Source organism: Amblyomma americanum, chromosome 2, assembly GCF_052857255.1.
Source record: "Amblyomma americanum isolate KBUSLIRL-KWMA chromosome 2, ASM5285725v1, whole genome shotgun sequence".
In the NCBI taxonomy this organism is placed as follows: Eukaryota; Metazoa; Arthropoda; class Arachnida; order Ixodida; family Ixodidae; genus Amblyomma; species Amblyomma americanum.
The window spans coordinates 13,193,089-13,216,753 of record NC_135498.1 but is presented as its reverse complement, the minus strand read 5'-3'; the positions used below and the strand labels follow the sequence as shown (position 1 = coordinate 13,216,753).

Here is a 23,665-nt window from a genome sequence, read left to right as displayed (position 1 = left end):
TTGCAGGGAGTCTGTCATGAGGAGAGTCATAGCCGAGCAAAGAAAACAGCTTATGCGCACCTCATACGAAAGCATGCCATGTATGCTCTCAAAGAACCTTGGACAACGTTGGCGTTGTTTGTCAATGGTTTTCAGTGCTCGGTGTTGTGCCAGCTGTTCAGCCCTGTCGTCCCATACTGAACCAACAGAAACTGAAATCTTCGTGCTAAACTGAATAACCTAAAATATTCTCCTTTATTTGTGTTCAGTTAAAAATGATCTATAAGCATTCTATGAACTTCTTATAGACCCTATTTCTTTTTGTCTATTCATAGCCTATAAAGTGTTTATAGGCAAAAGTCTACTAAAAGTGTATGACCATAAATCTATAGTTTACCTATAGACGATCGTAGCATCTATATTGCCTCTAGACTGTTCTCTAGTATTTGTCTATAGAGAGTCTGCAGACTTTACAGACAGAAGTCCATGGACAGCCTATAGACTGGCTAAAAATTTTTGTACGGGTCATAGAATATAGACGGTAGTCATGCGTGCGCTTGTTAGGGAGCAGTGGAAAATGAGCTGCATCGAACCCAACTGTTCTTGCCTTACAAGCTGTACTTCACAGCTCCGGCGTTCTCTTTTGATTATCAACTTAGTTTTTTTTACCGATGTTCTGATGCTTGGGAATAATGAAGGGCACGTTGGTGGAGATATTAATTTTCTTTTATTTTCACCTTAGGTCACTATCGAGACCATCACGGATCATACAGTGGGCTTCTTCATATTGTGGCTGTCATCAATGCTGTGATGGTCGGAGTCTGGACAGTGAAACTGATTTTCAGCCGACGGAAAGCTTCAAAGGCTAAAGCTGACTTCGTGAGTGAAGAAGAAAACAAGCGTCCTTTGTCTGTTTCTCCCGATAGCGGGAAAGCCGAAGACAACTGCGACGTCTGATAATGGCAGGCGTTCATGTAAAACGCAATGCACGGAACTTCAGGACAGCTCTGCTGATCCTCCTTCACTGAAACTTCGCTGAGATCAGTTGTGTTAGTGCGTGTTCGTGCAACATTCTAGTGCTCTTGTGCGTGCAGTGCTCCGGAGTTGCTCAATCGTATTTCTGCGCCTGGATCCGGTGCTGCCCTCCACTTGTGTGTGTGACCAGCTTTGTTTATAGAGAAGGAATGAATGAATAAACGGTATAAACAAAAGGCCACATTCCGCGACAGCCTGCAAGGGGTACTTCTGCCTCATGCAGTGCATTTGAGGCAGTGATGTTTCATTTCGGGAATTTTTCTTTCCCAGATAATTCGAGGTGTAATTGGGAAAAAGAATTTTTTACGGGGCTTTGGCACTTTAGGAATAGAAATTCTTTCCCAGTTTCCAAATTGCCGGATTTTTCAAGCTGCTGCTTTTGCTTCATGGGAACAATGTGCCGTAAATAGGGATTTTGTGTCTAATTAAGGGAATTAAGGGTTAAGGCACGGCATATCACTGATGTAAGTAGCAGGGCGCAGAGAGACCAGCTGGCAAGGGACACTTAACGGAACGGACATTTTCGATCAAAGTGTCGGAAGTGTCCCTTGCTCGGAGCTTGTTTTCATGTCCATTCTAGGACAACGTTTTGTCAGAAGCGGGCCGGGCATTCGTAAAATAATACATAGGAGCAAATTTCTCGTTCAACACGTCGTCCAAACTCCCTAAACTAACACATGATATATTCGTATGAGCGGGAGTGCGCCAACCTTCACCGTTGTCACTACTCGCACGCGCTGACGCTACGCGGCCCCGAAGCCGAACAGGTTGCCCCGCTCTCTCCGTATTGGCTACACCTAAAACTACACTGCGATATCCATCACACTGGCGTCTTACCTTCTAGCTTCCCTACAGCTGGTGGAGGCGCGTTCATCTCGCATGATGCGCGCCGTGGGCAGCATATGTTTCCGGAGTTCTACGGTAGTTCAGGACCTATGGAGCGCTGAATCTTCCAGCGTAGCTGAGGCGTAGCCAACACTTCATACAGCGGTACAACTTCCTCGTCTTTGGAGACCAAGTGCGTCGGAGCATGCCAGTAGCGGAAGCGGCGACGGTTGGCGAGCTACAGACCTTAGATCGCACATTCTGAGAATTCCCACCTCGGGCCGGTCCACGTGATCTTTATGGTTGAGGTCTACCATGTGAATATTTTCTTTGGACAGCAGTTGAGTCACGATGTTTTCACCACGACATGTGGTAATAGAAATTAGGCTTCTAAGACTATTCCAGACCGCTTTGAGACGATGGAAGGTCAATGTGCTTACGAACTACCCCCAGGAAAATGAAAGCTAGAAATGAGTGGAAGCCCGAAAGTACGGCCCGCGGTCTGGGCCGGCCGGAAGCTCTGCTGTTTCGCCGGTCCTCGGCAGGTCTTGAAGTTTCGGGCCTGGACTCGGCCCAGGTTAGGGCCACCTTGGACGACCTCGTAACAGGCACTGACACCACAGAGGAGGCGGAACACATTCGCGTGGAGTCGCATTGGAGAAACAGTGGCATGGTGGAGCGGCAGCTGGGAACGAGTGGTCCGGACAGTCAAATCCTGCCTTCGCAAGACACTCAAATTCAAATTCTTTATTTATCCAAGAAAACACTATAAATGTGTGTCCAGCACTGTTTGGACCCGTAGCCGTAGGCTAGTTACGGGTGCAAAAAAATTGAAATTCTATAATGCAGACGCTTCGTGACATGCACAATAAAAACTTGTAAGAACGGAAAGTGGGATATATACCTAATAGAAATCCCCAAAAAAGCATAGTAAGGAACAGTGGCTACAATTCAAAAACATGGTGCATGTTCAATTACATTAATAAATGGGATGCGAACAGCAGATAGATGTACTTTACCACATTTAATGCCTGCGCTGAAATAATTTTTTAGCTTTAAGTGCAAAATTTTGAGCGTATTTTATTTCTTGTGGAAGAGTATTCCCGATCTGAACACCAATGAAAGAGAGCCGTCATTCTCCATAAACATTGTGCGTGGACGGTAGATTAAAGTTGCCTATTGTTACATTTCGGGTAGTACGCGATGACGTATGGAAGAGGGACATATGGAAGGGTGGTTGTTTCTAACGATACTGTTTACGACAGTTGCTGTTTTTTAGGAGGCGTAATGAATCGAAGGATCCGTAGGTCGTGGAATAATGGGCTGCTAGGGTGATTTTGCTTAGAATGCGTTATGCTTCGTAATGATCGTTTCTGCAATTTTCTGATTGGCTGGAGATAATTATTGTAAGTCCATCCCCATGATTCCAGACAGTATGAGAGATGACTGTGGATAAAGGAGAAATATAAAATACGTAATGTACTTGTGTCAAAAAGTATCGTGCTTGAAGCAGTTTATAGCATCCCGATGTCACCTTTGCCACCACTGCGAATAAATGGTATTGCCAGTGCACGTGTCTATCAAAGATTACGGCAAGATATTTAAAACAAGGCGTATATTCTAGTAGGAAGTTGTCGATACTAATGTTTACAGAGTTAGCATCTACTTGTTTTCTACTGGATGCGAGACGCATCTAGTAGAAGCTCATTACCTTGTCGGTCGTGCGGTCACAGGTTTGCCATCCACACCTGCAACCACTTCAGCAAAGTCAAAACGCGGAACACAATACGAAGAATGTTGGAGCACCCCATCACACTCGTAGATTTTTTTTTTGTTGAGAAATTGGAGTTGGATGTATCGTTAAGAACTGAGGCCAGCGCACTTGACGAGACCCATCCAGCAGCGAAAACAGGAAGCATTGCTGCTCGGCGAGAACGGACGCCCCGCCAGAAATGACCGATGGGCAGAGAAGAGCAGATCTTCACAGTCGGGGAGCTTTTCCGACCAGTGCAGGCCCTTTTCCGTCTCGAACTTCATGGCTGGGGTGTACCACAAACTTATCACTATAAGTCGAAGCATATTTTGGGGATGTAGTAGAAATAAGAGACGGCCCTGCGGGAACCAAAGGAAGGCCGGAAAATAAAGGTGAAACAGGCTAAACGGGCCTCCCATGCCGTAGAGCCCGAGGCCATGAACACGAAACCCGGCCAGTTACCAGTTTCGATCGTTTAATGAATACTCTCTTCCTTGCCGCTTCTTTCTGCTCCTGGTTCACGTTGAAGACAGCCCATTTCTGCCCGCGGAATTTCACAATGGCGTCCATCGCTCGGCGCATACACTTGCTCCCCGGTGGCTGTTTGATGCCGACGGCCATCTCGTTCCCAACGCAGGCTTGGAAACCTCCGTGGAAAACAAACGCATTTTTGCTCAGCATCTGTCGCCACAATTAGAATCCACTTGTCATTCGTCTCACAGACACTTTTATGTGCTTTCTCCTTCCCGAGTCGTAACAGGAGTCGGTACAGCTCGTTTAGCAAATCAAGCGTGTTTTCGTGCACCGTTCTTGGTCGCTGCCACTGCCTCAGACGTCGTACCACGAAGTAAATAGCCGCCATTTTCAATTTCAAGCGAAATGGAGTGAGTCTTTGCTATTACAAAAAAGAAAAGTCTCTTTTCGCCGGCATAACTGGTTGCACAACGTCATCACTTCTGTTACGGCCAGGACGTAAACCGCAGTCATCCGCGAAGCAAAGAATCAAAATGTCCGCCGGTCACTGATCAGCGAAGTGATCGGTCTGAGACTAATTTGAAATAGAGAGCGCAATTTATCCGGGCGCAGATTTCTCTGAAATGGTGGCAGCCACGCGCAGCAGCTTCTCTGTGCTGTTCTAGCTTTTTAGCGCTTAATTTCGAAAGTTCTTCGCCAGCTTTAAATTGAGCGCGGCTGAGAGCGGTGATGACTCTGTCCTTCGACGACTGCCGAACACGCTTTTTGCTATCGCCGCCGCCGAGTTGCTCAGTTCTTTGAGAGCGCAAGTCAGCCCAATAAATAGTTTCTTTTGATAGGCATTCACCATCTCCCCTGCAATCCCCCCCCCCCTCCCCCTCCCCGCCAACGGTCTTCACCACCACGCGACAGCATATTCTGCGACATCTTTTCTTGGCAGTGCAGCCAAAGCTAGAGGAGAAACGCGCCCTCTCAAAACAGTGTATTTGCCCTCATCGTCATCTGCATTTGTTTTCTCATTGTGCAATATTACTTTATTCTTTTGCAGCCCGGAAACATGAGATACAAAGACACAAAAGGTTTTGTATCTTGACTCTACACGAGTATATTAATTAACTCGCGGTTAAAGCGAGTAACCACCGCTGACTGTTTTCTTCAGTGTTCTGGTCTTCCTTCGTCCAGGAACTATTCTTAACTGCATTGTACTAGACCTTGATAAATATTGTCTTTGTGGCATCGTTACCGCTTCTCAAGTGCCAAATATGGGACTTAGAACCTTGCCCAGTCCACCGGCCCCTTTCCTGCTGGTGTAATTCCTCTTATTTGGCAGGAATAAAATTAATTCAATTTCATCATGCGTACTGGAAAGCCAACAGCTTGCCGCCGCATCGATCTCAAGGCAAAGTTGATGAACGTAAGTCCCCAAAACTCAGATACGAGCCATCAGCGCACAACGTGGATTAAGTTCAATTCAGTTCAATGCAGTTTATTTTCAAGGCAGCAGCTGGCCCGTGTGCTGTGCGACGTCAACGCAGAACCCCAGGTGGTCGAAATTTCCGCAGCCCTTCACTACGGCGTCCCTCATAGCCTGAGTTGCTTTGGGACGTTAAACTCCAATGAACCAGAACCAGATTAACCAGTAGCTGGAAGGTCTCTTGGGGTTTTGCAGGAAGTAGCGTATACATCTCCTGGGGGAAAAAAAATGCTTACACAGCTTGAATGATGCCCAGGATGCAGTTACATGTGACAGTAGAAGTTCAACTTGTGTTCGAGCACCTATAGGTGCCTTTCATTGCCTGTCGTAGGTGCGTAAGGAACGTGGCGTGATATCGCGTTTTGGTTTGCTTCCGATAAGAGCGGCCCTGGACAAAATGAAGCCGTACGTTGGGATGAGGAGACGTCAGCACGCGCATATCTCGAGTGCAGGCGTCCCTTTGATGAAAAGGACGCACTTCCCTTGCCGGCAGAAGTGAGAGGGGCAAAAATCTGCACACAGTGGCCACCGAGCGAGCCAGACATACATATGCGGGGAACCCGGGCTCAGAGGTTCGAGCAACTTTGTCCGTCAGAACCATTGCCTGATCAGGTACTGTGCATCTCAGTCCGGCTCAGACAGCTTGCTAGCCTATGCTGCAGTCTATCGCCTCCTGAAGGACCGCGCAAGGGAGCCAGCCCTTCCTGGCCTCCTACAGCACTCACTTCGTTCGGCGCAGATTGTTAGTGGCAGTTCTAGAAGGAGCACTGGAAGGAGCATCGTACTAACTACACCTGTATCGTTTCCTCGTACACATAAGCTCTCAGATAGGAAAAAGCGCCAACTTATTTATTGGCCTCTATAGCCGGCTCCTATTTCCCACCTAGCCAAGAAAAACGCCATAGGATCATATATGGAACGTCTTGTTCCGGAACCTGACGCCGGTTAAATTGAGAGCCGCTATATTTAGACCAAATTCATTGCAGTTTATACATTTACTTATGCGCTTGTTACTTGGCAGCCTAGCATGCATGAAGTGCGCAATGAAGGAAACGCTAGGACAAGAAAAATCATCCGATGAGATTAACAGGACACGATGTATATTTTATACAAAATAAAGGGTTTTCTTCGTGAACTGAACTAGTTCACACAAGTAGCGTTTTACTATAGCTTCTTATGATCAGTGCACCCGTCAATTCAGCACAGAGGAAACCACGGAGGAAAAGAAATTACGACGCTCTAAAAAACGCATCCAGATTGTAAACATGCCTCTTTCACCCTCTTTTATTGACCCCCCTTACTTTCATTTTTGTTGCCGGTCTTCAGGCTGAAAATACAAACAATCAATCAAGCGTGACGGATATCACAGTGACTTCGAATTTCCAGTACCACATCTTTCGTGTAAGAAAGTGAAAAGCGTATTCAACAGGCGCCGCGTTTTCTGCATTCTGAGTACACAGGCAGCGAACGCTCCTGTGCCGCGTTTCGTCAGTGCTCTGTGGAACGCGGGCTCCTGACCCATGCGGTGTCCCCAAGGTAAACTCACTGATAACAAGTGGAAGCAGGCACCCTCAAGAGGTAATGTTCGAACTCTCGGCGAGTACGCTCGCAAACAAGTATCGAAATACGTATATCCATCTACGGGTAAACCTTTCTTCAGATTATTTTCGCCAGTCGCATTGCTAATTGTATCGTTCCCACTCTTCAAGGCGAGTTAATGTCCGAGTGAAACTTTATTTTGTTCATATTGCACAGTCGTCTCGCTATTGAGGTTAGAACAGAGGAAGCACCAGCTGCAACGCTACGTAGTTCCCAACTATGCCTCATTGGTTCCTTCATTTTGAAACATTGCGGAAAGTTCAGCGGAAGGAATACTACATTAAGGGAGTAATTACTCATTAGCATCCACTGTATAGCTCTCTTTTGTAGCCGTGTGGCTCCGGTTGGGTGGATGGAAATTAGTAATTACTCCCTTATTACAAATCTACTCTACCTTGGGGAATTTCCCTGTACATTTGACCAAGTAACACTACATCTCGAGAGCGAAGCTCGCGTGAACACCTCCGTTCCATGACTTGGCCTTGTCTTATGCAGCTCCTCACCTCGCCTAATATTGCCGGCTATCGATACACCGTGTCCGCACTTGGACTATGAATTAAAATCGAGTCTTAACGAATCGGTTCCGATCTAACAGAGGCTAATTAAGCAATGGCCAGGTGTTCGTACAGGAGCGGAGATCTTTACCTGTAGGGATGAGATGGGGAAGATAACTCGTAAACAAAACACTGGAGTGTCTTTGTGAACGCAGGGGATGCTAAAAAAGGAAATCCAACGGACAGAGAATATCGCTGCGACGTGCTGCTCACACCGTTGTGATCTCGGAACGCAGTGAGGCCTCTCTCAAGCGAGACCCGAAGTTTGGCCTGGACTCCCGCTGGAGCTGGGTGACTGCGGCTTTCGCCAGCTTGGTCGTTTTTCCGGTCGTGCTCGCTCAGCAGGCGGCAGGGGTGATCTTCTAAGGCATCGTCAACACCTACGGCGTCAGCAGGCAGCTGGCGGCGTGGCCGCTTGTCCTTAGCGGAAGTCTCGGAGGTGCGACACGTTACTGGTTTGACAGGGTTTGTTTAATTAGGCTTGGACAGCAGGGATGCTTGCAGATGGCTACACTATCCATTCGAAACTGCAACGTGCCGTAGTGAAAACTCAAGATTGGCCATGTTGCCACAAATATTCGTTGCAAAATGTGGGACCTAAAAGTGCGACGGCTCCTTATCCGACCTGAATCTTAATTCCGAGGGTGTTGTGGTTTGGTTTATGAGGGTTTAACGTCCCAAAGCGTCTCAGGCTATGAGGGACGCCGTAGTGGAGGGCACCGGAAATTTCGACCCCCTGGGGCTCTTTAACGTGCACTGACATCGCACAGTACACGGGCATCTAGAATTTCGCCTACATCGAAATTCGACTGCGGCGGCCGGGATAGAACCCGCGTCTTTGGGCCAGCAGCCGAGCGCCATAACCACATAGCCACAGCGGCGGCCCCCACGAGAGTATTATGTGAGTCCAGTGCAAAACAATGTATATTAGTTGTGTAAACAATTTGCATGCTAATATAGCGGAGATGATGGAGCACTCCGGCGCATTACCAGCGATCGGCTATACCCATCCTACAGATTCTTGTTGTTTATTCTACAGCAATCTTATTTTGTTTATTTTGTTGTTTATTTTACAGCAATCTCTAGCTGCCGAAACAAACCACTTTCTCCTTATCTCCTTCGCACATGGCGAGAGCGAACGGCTTGGCAGTTTTCATGCGATGCTGTCGTGCACAGTATGTCAGGGTAAAGCTATCCAGTTTTTTTGTTGTAATTTCACGGGAGCGTTTAACAGACAGCCGTTCAGTGTCCCATGCAGTCAATTGGCGAAACAGTCGAAAGTACGCGCATGCGCACAGAGCTCTTGCCAGGTGCCGCGAGCAACTGACAAGGGCAGCTGGTGCGGCTGTGAGCCGACGAACAGTCGGGTTGTGTCGCGTGAGCGGAACAGCTGAGCAGACGATGCGTCAACAGGCAAGCTCTCTGTACGCATGCGACACTGCATGCCGCCGGCATGCGACGCTGAACAAGCGTCTGGTCGACACTGTTGTGACGTTACTAAAAGATTGGTAAGCAGTACATCCGCCACAGACTTAACACGAATGACGGAACGCGTGGCCTGGACTGCTGTGAGCGCCAAAAAGCGTTCGTCATCGGTGCGAGATAATGCTGTCGGCAAGTTTACGGTGCCTGGCGATGGCTGGGGCGCAGCGAGCTTTGACTGCTTTTTCGCTTGTGCCTGATCGTTGCGTGGACAGCGTGCTTGTCACGGGGGCGTCTCTGCGTTTTTTGCTCGCCTTTGCACAACGCTCTTTGCACTTTTCTTATCGCGGCAATCACTAATTGCAGTCAAAGAGGCGAGCTGCGCACCAGCTATCGTCAGCCACCGTAAACATGCCGAGAGTATTATCTCGTACCGATGACTATCGCTTCGTGGCGCTGACGGCAGTCCAGGCCACGCGTTCCTTCATTCGTGTTAAGTCTGTGGGCGGCTGCACGTGTTCATTCATTGTTACGTGGACACCTCGTCGCACACTTCTTTTCTGCAGGACTCTCGGTGTCGGGTGCGTACGTCGCCATCAACGTACTGGTATCGCAGCACTTCGAAAAGCGGCGGGCGACCGCCTGCAGCCTCGTCTTCACCGCCTGCGCCCTCGGCCTGTTCGCCCCACCGCTGGCCGAGCTGGTGCGAGACGCCTACGGCATCCGGGGCACCTACCTGCTCCTGGGAGAAGTCACGATCAACGCCTGCCGCGCCGCCATGGGGACCTTGCGCTGAAGTTTGCGGTGCCGATTGCAGCGCCATAACACAATGCCTAGCGAGAAGAGCAAGTTTTGGGTAGTACTCTTAGTACTTTTCCGCGCCACCTTCAGGCGCTTATTGGCGTGAGCCTCCGCGCTCGGTCAAAGGCGCGCGTGCCATGCGTCAGCTATCTGGGCTACGCCTAAAGAAGCAAGGCAATGAATGCTGTCAGCCAAACGCGGGTATCTAATCGCGCAGAATGTGTTCTTGCGTTTGCAGTATCCCAAGCGGCTGACAAAAGCAGTTTTGAGTCACCGAATGGAACAATTGCAGCGCCACCTTGGCAGCGCAGGTTCCCCATAGTGCTCCGAAGCGCCGCATGCATGGAGCGAACGGCGCCGCCTGAACATACACGACAGAATCAACCAGCCGCCTAAGTCCGTGCCTCGTTGTTCAGAGGGGCGAGGAAAGTCGCCCGCGCTTCTCTGCAGTCGTGCGAAACTTCGCAACAGTGCCGTTCGTTGTGGATGCCATGAGCTTCTCGGTGATATTGTGAGGGTTGACGACGTTCCTGTTGTTATCGGTGCACATCGCGACCGACAGAGGTGTTAAACCGTCTCGAGCCATGCTTCTTCAGAATGCTTTTGCAGCCGGGGACATTTCCCTGCGGCCCGTGAGTGGTGTAATCGTTGACTCACGCGTGCTGGCCCTGGAAACGGTCATGCTAGTGGGTTTTTTGGTACAAGCCGCTGGTTTCGAACTTTTCGTCTGTTCCCGACTTTCCAATAATGCTGGCTTGCTCAGCGCTCATAGGCGCCAGCAACGTGGCCAGGATCTGTCTGCAAGCACCGCTCCTAGTCAGAAACTTCTTAGTCGACTCCTTGCCCATCATGATGGGCGGAATGGTAATCTTCTCTGGCGTCGTCCTGTTGACAAGGCCACTTTTTGGTCGGTATGTATGTGTTCATGACCATTGAGATTTTCTTGTTTATTTTATTTCTTCTGGAAAACGGTGTGGTCCCAGTCCGACTGTCAGGCAAGGTGTGCGCGTGCGCGCGTGTGAGCGCGCGAGGGGGGGGGGGGGTTCAGGAGGGAGGGAAAAGGAGTGTAACTGAATGTAAAGACATGTATTTGCTTTAGTGTTTAAAACTATAGTCATGCTTTGTTCGGTACCACGCTGGAGGTGCCGTCCAGGTTACATGTTAGCAACGACTGCAAACACCTTCGCAGAAATCACGCCATGTGCGGAGTGCTCAGCGTGTAAGAAACGAGAAAAAGTACAAAGTAAGCTAGAAAGGCAGTACACGTCGCTAATTGAAGAACGCAGGGTATCAAAAGAATAGGTACTCAAAACAGTGTATACATTAAGCACTGATGTTCAGGCAAGCTTTGAGAGGTAAACTGGAAGCTCTCGCTTTCAATGACATTCTGATATTGTCTTTAGCAGTATGTGCTACCTTACCGTATGAAGCAACCATGAAACACGTCTATGCCGCATGGCTTCTTTTCCCTTTAACCGTCAGGCCATATTTGCGAGTAGTACTAAATGAAGTCTGTGGCAGCTGTAGAGAAAGGCCATTTACTTGTTTAATCTTCTTTGCAATATACACGCTAAAAAACCGCCGGTTAAAAACGCAAAACGCCGTTTTTCCGCAGTTTACCCTCAAAGGTGTGCTTCGTCTGCAGGACAGTTATGCGCAAGCTGTAACCATTGCTGACGAAGCACTGACGCAGTTCCTCAGCTATTCAAGTGTGTCTGATAGCCTATTGTAGTACGGGGCTGCCACACTCAGCGCGCATAATCTATAAGGATGGCCTATTGTCAGCAAGATACTGCAGCTGTATACATAACATCGGTGTTCTAACAGAAGTTTTGCTTGTCAAACTTAACCGTCCTGAACGCAGCGCTTAACACAGATTTGGTTTGTTAGGGCCACGTCGAGCTATTAGCAGAATTTAGTTTTACATCGGTGAACCTGCAATTTCTCAAAACAAGCACATAGAATTCAGTCGAAATGGCGTGAGAGCTTTTGCGTGGGAGTCAGTCATTTCATGATTTGGCATTACTAAACCTCATCTGCTTTTATGACAACACTGTTTCAGGCCCTGCAGAAGGGAACGTCTATTAACGGTGCAATGTCTATTAAATAGCTGTTCGCCTACAGTCGCATACCTAGAGATTGGGGCTCTGAAGAGTGGCATTCACAGCTGCTGCTTAACGCGTCATCCACGTGCGACAAAGCGAAAGCTGCGACAAAGAAGAAAGTGTCAGAACGAGAGCATTTTTTGCCGTTTCGCTCTTGCTCTATTGTTTTTCACAGAACAGATTCCACAGCACAGGCAAAAGCCGGTTTGCTCAGGTGTTACTCTTGACAGTGTTCACGAAACAAACGGTAACTAGGCTGTCATGCAAACTCACTTTTGTAGCACAATTTGTGGAAGGAAGCAGTTTTTTTTTTAAATGCTGGGATTTAACGTAGTTAAACCGAGTAGACGTGCGAAAGCAGCTGGTCGCTCTTCAATTGCAGGGAACACTTGAGCTCCGCCTTAAGGGTATGATGCAATAGCGTTAACAGGTTAATCATTAATGCTCATATATGCAGAATTGACCGTTCTCTACTTAATATTCGTAGATAGCAGCGAGTCCTCATGCCGCTATCAGCGCTGTGGCGCAGCAGTTAATAGATGCACACTGCACTGACAGGAGGCTGTTTCTTTGACAGCCAACTGTGTAGGGAATGTGGCACTCATATTACTCTTCCCGAGCAACCTCTCGCACAGCTGGTGCGCTGTTCCTCCGAACTTACCCGAGTAGGCTCGAGTAGTGAATGAATGAATGAATGCTTATTTGAACTTCTGTTATACAAAAACCGTGGGCGATGAAACGAAAAAACGGTTCGCAATAACCGCTTAACAGATTTCGTCACAGCTAGAAGTTGCCAACATTAGCAGAGACAGTGCATTCGTAATGGAATGGAGTGAACTTCATTACCGGAGAAACATTATACATAGCGAAACAAGGAAATGGTGAAAACTAATGCTAAGTGCATTCCAACGCAGTCATAAATACAACCTAATCAATGAACAGTTCCCGAAAGAGAGAAAAATACGTATTGTTTAGTTTGCTTTAGAGAGTGGTGCTCCAATATTATGGTAAAATGCACTTCAACATAGTAAAACCATAGTTCTGCGTTTCGGGTTGTTAAGCCACGGCACAAGGTCGAACTAAACGTACATACGCTTGCGAACGGTGACAAGATTCTTGGCCAGTATTGGTGAGATGGAATGCTTTCGCACTAATACGCAGCTGTTTTCGAGGACAAAGGCTTTCAAAGGAGCGCATGGATAAGCATTCAAAGCACGCTGTTGCCTCTTTGTTACCTGTGACAAAAATCTGAACAATATTTTAACAGGCGCAAAAACGTGCACACGATTCCCCTACGGAAGCGAGCAACGATGGCAAAACCCGCTCTGCTCTGGGAAAACAAGAGACACTAAGCTGCAGTTGAGTGCCAGTTCTTTTGCGCATCTGCGATAAAACCACCAAGAGTGACAGAATTGCTCGCTGCATCCTCATGCCAATTTATTATTTTTTGCTCCTCGCAGGCTACTACCGGGATCACCATGGTTCCTACGACGGCCTGCTTCACACTGTGGCGGCCTTAAGCACAGCACTGTTGATCATCTGGATAATTAGGTCGCTCATGGTGAGGAGGAAACGATGGAGGCAGCATCTCACATTAAACAGCGTTGGTGACGTTTCCTTCTCTTGAAGGCAACTCTCACAATGCCTTCGCGTATAAGAGGACGGAGCAGTTGAGAAGTGCTGCGGGAAATTCTTTGCTGAAGGAGGGCGCAGTATGACTACCGGCCCCCTTGCGCATGAAGAACAGCTCGTAGTCTGAGCTGTCCCGCGCGATAAAATGCATTCTATCTCTCCCGTGGTCAACAGTAGGCGTAAGCGTGAATGCAGTACCGAATCAATCAGCACAGCGAATCAAGTCCAGAACAAATAGCTAACGTGGTTACGACTGTTACTAAAAATATGACGTATTCAAATAAGGGACCTAGAACACCACCCGGAATTTGCAAAGGAGTACAAAATCCGTCGCGATGTCAGGGCGCGTCCAACGAGAAGTCAGGATCTGAATCAAAATCGCCCATTTAAACACGCTTTTCGGTTCACGGAACAAGGAAACATGTTCCTGTTCACCGACTGGAATACGCCAATAAATGCTGCTCTTTCCAAGCAGTCAGCTTGGATGGCTGGATGAATAAGGCTCAACATTTTAAATCGGGCGGTGGTTCAAGCCACCTAGCCATTACTTCCGAAATTTTACTCTTGTCTTGATTTTATCCACCAATCAGATCACTTCGTTTGGTTACTTCAACCCGCTTAAATTCTACTTTCCCTTCACTGTCCTTAAATTCTAATGCCTTGGATAAATCAGCCCCACTGCTTTCCACTGTAGGGTGAAGCCCTTTACAGAAAAGTATCAAGTGTTCAGCCGTTTCCTCCTTCTCTCCGCACGCAACTCACAACGTGTCTATCTCGTGGTGCCTGACTCTATATGTCTTAGTCCGCAAAACTCCCGTCCTGGCCTCAAACAACAAAGATTCTCCCCTACAATTATCATAGATATTTTCTTTGGCAATTTCCTGCTTAATGATCCTGTATGTTCCCAGTGCCGATTTCATCAACATCCCTGTTTTTCACAAAGCTCTCCCTGTTTCTTCAACCTTTTTCTTAACCTATAATTGCTGATTTGCCCCCCTACTGCTGGCCAGATATTTGCTTGTCAATTTTTTAGTTCGCTTTCTCCATTTCGTGTCCACATTCCGTATGTACAGGTATCTGAAAAGTTTCCTAGCCCACCGCTTTTCCCCCACTTTTCTCAATCGCTCCTCATATGCTATCTTACTGCTAGCTTCTCTGTTCTCGAACGACGACCATCCCATATCACCCTGTACCCCCTGATTTGGTGTATTGCCATGTGCTCCCAAAGCTAGCCTCCCCACGCCACGTTGTTTGATTCCTAACCTTGCTTGCACATCTGCTCTCGTGCACAGGACTGCATTGGCGAAAGTCAGACTAGGAACCATCACATCTTTCCAGATCCTTCTTACCTCTTCATACGTACTGTAATTCCAGAGTGCCTCATTTTTCATGACAGCTGCATTCCTAATAGCTTTATTCATTACATATTTTTCATGTTCTGTCAGGTGCTCAGCACTGTTATTTATCCACAACCCAAGATGCTTGTACTCATCCACTACTTCTAGCGTTAACTCCTGTATTGTAAGCTGGCTGCCCTCATCATAAAATATCATGACTGCAGATTTTTCCTTACTAAACTTGAAACCTAATCTATCTCCCTCTGTACCATAAATGTCAATCAACTTCTGCACATCTTCCTTGTCAGCCATTAGCACTATATCATCCGCGTACAATAGTCCCGGTAATGACTGTTTAATCCATTCTCCTTGCTTGATATAGGCGTTGCGATATAGAGCGCCCCCAACCGCTCACGGAGGAGCTGAAGGAAAACAAGGTCATTCTTAGTGCCTATAGCATCAATAATGCATCAATTCATGAACCTCGGCCGTTTTAAACCCCATCTTATCGGCGCTTTCGGAACTTGGCAAAACACTCGAACCAAGGTGCTATCGAATCACCCCGCAAATATTGTGCGCTGATCAAAAAGCTTTTGCTACTGCTGCTAGCCTAAAGCAGAGAAAAGACCCGGATGAAGGACCCGAGAGAGATGATAGTAATCTTCAAAGAACCTGGCAACCTGCTTACTATGTTCTTATCTGCCTGTGGCGCGTCGGCTAACAAGCGCGTGGTGGTAAGCGTTTCTTCACTGCGGACGTCCTGCCCGTTTCCCATTCAGGTCGCTGTCGGGAAGACGCGCGATCGAAAGCGGCTGCCTCTATACATTCGCGTGTGCGAATAGCTGCACCGTTTTGCGTTCGGAGTTCGCCTTTGCTGCTTCTGCTCGCAGCAGCAGCAGTTGACATCGGGGGCGTGGCATGTCAAGGACTTCGTCATCCAAGCGCTGCCCGGCATACGGCCTCGACTCCCGACAAATCTGGGTGAAGGCAGCGTTCTGCGGACTGCTCCTCTTCTTGAGCCTGGCGACTATACGCGTCAGTGGAGTCCTGTTTATGCAGCGTCGCCCAAAAATGTGCGAACACGGCGAAGCGTGGCCGCGCTCTGCGGAGCGTCAGCACATCCGGCGCGGGCGCGCATCGAAGCTAAGCGGCGCATGCGCACAGGGGCCCGGATGCGGTGTTTCGTGTCGTCTGCTACAGTGCAGAAGCGCACTGTGCTTGCATTACAGTGAAGCGCACCAGACTGTGAGCAGACAGCGCCCGACCCCACCGATACGGTGTTGCGGGAAAGCGCACTTCTCTCATTGCAGCACGTTGTCTTTGCTTCGGCTTGTGAATCAGTGACCTGTTTTCTGAGAGGCACAATCTCGGTTAAATTTACAAGCCCTGTTATTGTTCGGTTGTGCGGCTTACCAAAGCGGATCAGGCTTCTTGGGACGCCGATAGGGCCCGAATGATGACGACTATGGGGAGGGTGATAACTTGCACTGACATCGCGAATTAAACAGCTGCTTCGCGTTTGACTTCCACTCTAACGAAGTCTTCGCCAGCTGAGATCGATCTCGGGGGCCGCGATACTGCAGTCGGGCGGCCTCCATTGAGCCAGCGCGACGAGGCTTCCTCAGAGCTTTACCACACTGCGCAAGTGACGTAGATAGCGGAGAACGACTTCATTTTATGTGCGAGCTGTGTGAGGTGGATGAGATACTTTGCAGCAGCTGCTAATCTCTGTGCAGACCAATAAAATCAATGTGATATGCTCTTGGCCACAGTTCTCTCATGCTAAGTCTCGCGCGAAAGTGTTGGCACACTGCGGCGCTCTACGTCGAATTTTATTAAAGAATTGATAAAAATCATCAACACTTGCAATGATTTTGAAAGAGATCAGAATACGTTTAACTCATTACGGATTTTTTTTTTTGTTTATATGGACGCCACTGATTCCGGTGTTAAGCAGGCTGTGCTACAAAGCATTTGGAAGTTCAAGCGACCACTCCCAGGACCTTATTTGTAGCACGTCGTAATAGCCGGCCACGCTGGCTTTTTCTGGTGCTCTGCTCTGATTCCCGTTAATATTAAAGAGGGAAGCCAGCAGTCACCGAAACGGAGGTTGCGGATCGGCGCGTGGGTACCGCATTTCGATGGATGATGAAATGCAAGTACGCCTAAGGACTGCGCGATGTGCGTGCACGTTAAAGACCCCTCGTGGTTAATAATTATCAGAGGCCCTATCGGCGTCTCACATAGCCTGATTCGCTTTGGTAAGCCGCATAGCCGAACAATAGCAGGGCTTATAAATTTAACCGAGATTGTGCCAATGAAAAACAGGCCACTGAGTTTACAAGCCGAAGCAAATACAACGCGCTGCAATGAAAGAACTGCGCTTTCCCGCAGGTGGGTTCGGTCGCTGTAAGCACAGTCTGGTGCGCTTCACTGCAATGCAAGTACAGTGGGCTTCTGCACTGCAGCAGACGGCAGGAAGCGCCGCATCCAGGCCCCTGTGCGCATGCGCCGCTCAGCTTCGATGCGCGCCCGCGCCGGATGTGGTGACGCTCCCTCCGCAGAGCGCGGCTACGTTTCGCCGTGTTCGCACATGTATTATGGATGACCCAGCACGGCATCGTCGAGGCCTTCGGCGTCACTAGGCAAGAGGCCTCCTGGCCGGTGACGCTCAGCGGGAACCTCCTGCTCTTGGCCAGTAAGTGGAACCACCGCTCTGCTATTCTGTTCCCTTTTTGTCAAAACGGCCCGTCTTTTCATATGCGAAGTGACAGAATTAGTGCGGGAAGCAGTTGGCGACTGTAATAATGCTACTGATCTGGAAATAGACAGTATATACTTGTTTCACTCGTGCAGTAGTGTTTTGGCAGTTTTGAGCGTATTTTATGCATGATGCATTTGCTCTGACTACACGACTAACGAAATGTTATGACGGACTGCTGTGTTTTTAAGTAAACGGCTGCACTTTAAAAGGACCGAAGTTATTTGGTTTTCCTTGATAGGATAATATGGACTATATTAGGGTCACCGAATTCCATATAATTAAGCTGCCTTTGTTGTTTTGAACGCATAGACTCTTCCCAAGACCCCAAGTTTCCCTTGTATACAAGCAGAGCGGAGCATGCATTTCCTGCCAAATATAATATTTTCGCGTAGTCAACATTCAATTTCCAACATTTTCTGAAGTGCATTTGTCTTGTTGCTGCACCGTATGTGAAAAATTCCACGTAATGTCAAACTTCTCTTCCAAGTAATCTGTCACCTCACTGATCTGGAGTGGAAAGCTGAGGACACGTCTGAAGCCAAATGGTCATATTCTCTGAACTGCTTTCCTTAGTGGCTTGTACAGCAACAAAACAATGCAAATGGTTGTGTTTGCCTTTGGATGGTGTTGACTACACGTAGACTGATGATGCGATGCGATGACATCTTCCTAATTCCTAGTGATTAAGTAGCTTTATTCGAGGACAAATTTTACGAAATAATTTTTTTCCTTTCAAAACATGAAAAAAAAATTATCAAAAGCGACTGAAGCAAAAAGAGGCCGCACAAAATCTGCCCCTCATAACTATTTGTTTTCAATACCATTGTCCGTGCCAGGGTAAACTAAGAAAGAGGTGCCGGAGCAAGAAAGGAAAAAATTGAAAATTGGTTTTTCAGGGAAGGAAATGGCGCAGTAATTGTCTCACATATCTGCCGTAAGCGAAGAGAGGAAGGTGGCAGTAAAAGAAGAAAGAAAGAGGTGCCGTAGTGGAGGCCTCCCCAATGATTTCTACCACCTGGGGACGTTTAACATTCACTGACATCGCACAGCACACGGGCGCCTTTGAGTTTCCCCCATCTCTGCTGCTGCTGTCATCGAAAGAGGCACAAAAAAAAAGTAATCTATAGGATATGGTTGCCCAGAAACACGCGTGACGAATTTTACTGACGTGGCTGCGTGAGGGCAATGAAAGAGCCTTTTTTGCTGTTGTGGTTTCTTTAAAAATGATACGAAAAGAAAGGAAAATAAACCGTTACTGGAGAAAAAAGCCGCGTTGCGTTCGCATCACGCAGCCACGGCTTCTTTGCTTACTGACGCCCATAAGATAGGTTTGGCGCCAGGATATTCGTAGTGAGCTGGCGCGAAGGAGGAGAGAGGAGAGCCTTCATGTCATTAAGATAAAACAAATAATAAACTGAACAAAAAGCTGCCACGAGAGCTTCACATGCTCGCTTACCCGGAAGAGCGCACAAATTATACGGCTTCCTTATTGCGAAACGCCTTTATGATCAGGTTGTGAAGACAAAGCCGCTCGGCAACTTACGATGTGGCCTGGCAGGTTTTAGCACTCGCCTTTCAGCTTTCTTGGCCAACGTCCTCAGTGCAAGCGCTTGTGGTGCGGTGGTCAAAACATGCGACTTTTGTCAGCGTGGCGCCGAACGTGCGATGTGTACCGAGGCGGCTGTAATCGGGAGAAGGCCGCGACGCGTAACGACAACGACGTGCTTCTAATCGGAAGAAGAAAGGCGGCGGAGAACGCACAGAACTTGCAAAACCGAGGCGAAAACGGGCCACGCCCCTTTGCTTCAAGTGAGCTCGTAGTGTGCGCGATGTAGCAGTCAGAGACCAAGTTATGAGGGTCTGTTGTGTTCCCGGGTGTTCTGCCCGCAGTATTGAAATGACCTGGCTATTTGGCTGTGTTCGCGACAGCGCGCGCCGAAAAAAAATGCCAGTCGCAGGTCAAACCAGACTGCGTGAACAACAGTAAACCTCAAAGTATGAGAGGTAAGGCATGCGAAACGCTTGTTTTCCAGAACAATTTCTGCTTGGGACGGAGGGATAATACACTGCTTATCTTTGCATCCTCATAATTATTTAAATTAGCAGCCATGAAACCCACCTTCTCGCATTGATTTCACGGCAAACGAAAAGATGCTTGAATGACAGTCTTTTTCCAATATGCAACTGCAGCTCGAAATAAGTGATCCTGATTGTTGGAAAAGTGACTGAAGTGGAGAGTATTCGGGTCAAAAGGTCGCACTGAAATATGCTGCGCAAGTTGTAAGAAAGCTGTTATGAAGGAACACAGCGCAAAATAAACGCTACTGAAGAGAACCAACACGCATCAGCGCACCGACTGTTCATAAGGCGCCGACTTTATCGGCAGGTTAGCTGCGAAAGATAGTCTACTCTAGAGGAACTACCTCTGATTCACTGTTCTATCTTTGGTACCACTCGGTCAAGGTAGAACACCAAATTTTCTGAATTCCTCGCGGCAGCTGCAGTTTCTTCTTCGAAACGGCGCGCCGCCGCATTGCACTCAATGCAACTGAACGGGAGAGTGAGACCTAATATGTCCCCACCGGGAGCGGTGTCTTCAGCCTGAAAGCGGCGCTGGTGATCGAGGCACCCTATTCAGGTCACTGTCGGGACGACGCGCGAACGGAAGCGGCTGCCTCTCTTACATTCGCGTCAGCGAATAGCTGCAGCGTTTTGCGTTCGGAGTTCGCCTTTGCTGCTCCCGCTTGCAGCAGCAGCAGTTTACGTCCAGGGCGTGGAATGTCGAGGACTTCGTCGACCAAACGCTGCCCGGCATACGGCCTCGACTCCCGACAAAGCTGGGTGACGGCAGCGTTCTGCGGACTGCTCCTATTCTTGGGCCTGGCGACTATACGCGTCAGTGGAGTGCTCTTGTACGGCATCGTCGAGACCTTCGGCGTCACTAGGCAAGAGGCCTCCTGGCCGGTGACGCTCAGCGGAAGCCTCCTGCTTTTGGCGAGTGAGTGGAACCGCCGTTCTGTTGTTCTGTTCCCTTTTTTGTCAACTGCGCGTTGAAACAGCGCGTCTTCTCGTATGTGAAGTGACAGAATTAGTGCGGGAAGCAGTTGATGGCCCTTAACTCGGTATTTTTGCCCTGCTCATGAGGCGTGTTTATCTGCATGTTTAGGAATTGAGAGGTTAAAAAGCGCCTGACTTGTTTTGTTTTTTGTTTTCATTACCCATGGTAATTTTGTGGTTATGCGTTCGGTTGCTGACCCGAAAGACACGGGTTTGGTCCTGGCCCCAGCGGATGCATTTCAATGGAGACGAAAAGCTGGAGGTCCGTGTACTGTGTAATGCCAATCCACGTCAAAGAACCCCAGGTGGTCGATATTATCCGGAGCCCTCCTTTGCGGCGTCCCTCATGGTCTAAGTCGCTTTGGGACGTTAAACCCCACAAAACACTAAACATTATTGCTAGCTACCTGTATACGTGTGCCCCACATGGTTGCAATTGGGTGAACGTATGTTGCCATTTGAATGAGTTTCTTTTTGCTGCAGTTTTGTGTGGTCTGTCTGGTGAAAAAAAAAAGTGTATCCATTTACAATGTAAATTTATTTTCTTCAATGTAATATTTTTGCCTTGGGGCTTGAGAGCGGTATGCAATGATTGCTGTTGTCATCTCGTCGCGCTGGCCTATCTTCCAAGCAAGCATAAATGATTGCGGAGACAGGTTTTTGTAGCTAAAGTACATTAGTGGCCAAGGTACATTGGCCACGAGCTCGCAGTTTCGCCGTCCCACCGTGGTCGCACCGCACCACGTGACTGGTCACGTGACCAGCCACGGCACCCGGTGCAGCTGCTCCGCACGACGTGACCGACCACGTGAACAACGATGTGGTCGGTGGCGGGAGCCACTGAAACCCCGCACACTCACTGAATAAAAAAAAAAAACGTTTCAAGGCTGGGAATCGAACTTAGGCCTTTGGCGTTCGCGGCGGAGACGCTACCACTCCACCACGGCGGCTCTTTTTTTTCTTTATTGCATGGAAATAGGGCCGAAAGGAAAAGTCTAAGCACGCTTACGCCACAAAACGCCAGGCTACCTTACCCCTGCTTGACCCCTCCTTCCAAAACATCACAAGTTAGGGAGGCACACACATGCAACTAGATAGGAGGGCCAGCTTGGCGGCTCTTGCGGGGCAGAATTTACTCCCCGCAGCAAAGCGTATTGTTCACAAAACAAAGATTTCGACTCCGCCACGACGGCTCAAGGTTTAATCATGAATAAAGGCGCATGTAGTGAATGCGCGCCTTTCCAATTTAAACTCTTCTGAACCAGATGTCGCCATGCTTTCGCTACGTATATCCTGGCCTATCAGAGCTAGGCCATTATCAATTTTTTTTACTTCAACACTCTAATAATGTGCAAATAAACAAATACAAATGCTGTCTTGCACCGAACTTGCGCGCATATTCCTTATAGGATTGCAGGTGTAAACTTTCCTACACGATACACCGGCATCGTTGCAAAATCCACTGCAGAGCAAAGGCACATCGCCGTGAACTACATCCATTTCTATCCTATGCAGGTCCCCGACCTCACTATTGCTGCTAATTTCTACAGTTCGTCCCTCCAAGGCTAGCAGACTACTGGTCATTGGTTGCGCGAATTACAAGGCTTTCACAAGTCCATTTGCTCTCTTTATTTTGGCTATTACGTCAGAACTACATTCTTTGCCCACGTTGATGTTTTCCCGTCTAGTGGCGTTGCCCGTACATATATTTGAGTAGCTCGCTTCGATATCCTGAGTTTATTTTCATTTTTTTCTTAACTTCATGTTTCGGTCTCGTGAGCAGGACTGAAAGGATATGTCTGTAAGATACATTTCAGGCGGACGCAAACGAGTTGTTCATAGGTTGAGAGTGCCCGTGAAATGCAGTCCAACCCTTCGTTTTCAAGGCCACGGTCTGCGGTCCCTACTCCACCCATGACAGTGTTCTCGCTCACTAACCACTGCCTCATCACCTATCGTCAACACTTGCTTCGTTGCCTGTCTATTGAACTTTTTTTTTACTTTTTATCCCTATTTTTTCTTCGCCCGCGTGACTGTTCGGGCCCTCTCTCCTACTCAGTAATACATTCCTTAAGTTACCGCAACATTATCAGAAAATTATAAGTTCCGCAGGTGCTTTCAATTACTTTTATACAATTATTCGCTATCTAACAAACAACATAGTTATTGTAAGCATTAAATGAGTAGAAGGAGAGATAATGGTGCTCTGCCTGACGCTATTTGCTGTCACCTTTTATGGGGGACTTCGGCCTTGTACGCATGCTGTCTCTGTAACTATTCTTCGCTAAAATCACGTATCCTGTATCTATATTGCAAATGTAAAATTGTCGCTTGAGTGCTGTTTTCACAAATCCAAATGGTTATGTTTTTTTTGTATTTGACGGTGGCCGGCGAGAGGGACTGACTCTGCTACCAAGAGATTTTTACCAAGTCTTCATTTTTCTCAAATGTTTTTGTTTACCGCTTCTTTCCCGGGGCCTTATCACTTTGTTTGCCACGCGAAGGGACTTATTGGCCACATACTCGCTAGATGCGGCCAAATCGCGCCGCAAACATCGTCTATATAATGTTTTTATACGGAGTGCAGCCAAGAGCGGTGATATCATTCTGATTCGGACGGTTTCCAAGTGCACTTGTGGCTGGCAGCCACCCAATATTTCTTTTTCGGTCAAGAGAACAAGTACGTCTATCCTAATGAAAATTGGACGGGTTTTAACATAATCAAATTGAGTAGATGTGCGGCAGCATGGGTTCAGCTTGTTGGCTCATGGTTGTTGCTTTGCTGGGTCGTCGGCACGTCTGGCGACGACATTAGACTCAGATTAGGCTCTGATAGAGTTTTAGCTTATCTTAT

The 23,665-nt window shown here is 48.1% G+C and overlaps 3 protein-coding genes, 1 long non-coding RNA gene and 1 pseudogene across 10 annotated transcripts in view; 4 read left to right on the top strand and 1 right to left on the bottom strand.

Moving 5' to 3' along the window:
- The window catches only part of LOC144120592 (monocarboxylate transporter 3-like), a 33,645-nt gene extending 32,427 nt beyond the window's left edge, over positions 1-1,218 (top strand). For 3 of the 5 annotated variants that reach the window (XM_077653162.1, XM_077653161.1, XM_077653164.1), the window contains one exon: positions 722-1,217. In XM_077653162.1, coding sequence (XP_077509288.1) covers positions 722-936 — 215 coding nt within the window. In that variant the 3' untranslated portion in view covers positions 937-1,217. Of the gene's footprint in view, positions 1-721 lie in introns of all 5 variants that reach the window. The other 2 variants (XM_077653165.1, XM_077653163.1) reach the window with 1 other exon arrangement.
- A 4,854-nt stretch (positions 1,219-6,072) lies between these two features.
- Positions 6,073-23,665, top strand: part of LOC144120589 (monocarboxylate transporter 4-like) — a 111,266-nt gene continuing 93,673 nt past the window's right edge. The window contains exon 1 of the mRNA XM_077653159.1: positions 6,073-6,152. The gene's annotated coding sequence lies outside the window, so the exon portion shown is untranslated. The remainder of the gene's footprint in view (positions 6,153-23,665) is intronic.
- On the top strand, positions 9,619-16,094 carry LOC144120591 (uncharacterized). Its single transcript, XR_013312460.1, has 3 exons — positions 9,619-10,827; positions 13,482-13,582; positions 15,770-16,094. It is a non-coding gene; the product is annotated as an uncharacterized LOC144120591 (long non-coding RNA).
- On the bottom strand, positions 14,212-15,782 carry LOC144118343 (uncharacterized; annotated as a pseudogene).
- LOC144120587 (monocarboxylate transporter 12-like) overlaps positions 17,457-23,665 on the top strand; it is a 23,910-nt gene continuing 17,701 nt past the window's right edge. The window contains exons 1-2 of one of the 3 annotated variants that reach the window (XM_077653154.1): positions 17,457-17,688; positions 20,525-20,752. In XM_077653154.1, the coding sequence (XP_077509280.1) occupies positions 17,595-17,688; positions 20,525-20,752 (322 nt within the window). In that variant the 5' untranslated portion in view covers positions 17,457-17,594. Of the gene's footprint in view, positions 17,689-20,513; positions 20,753-23,665 lie in introns of all 3 variants that reach the window. The other 2 variants (XM_077653155.1, XM_077653156.1) reach the window with 2 other exon arrangements.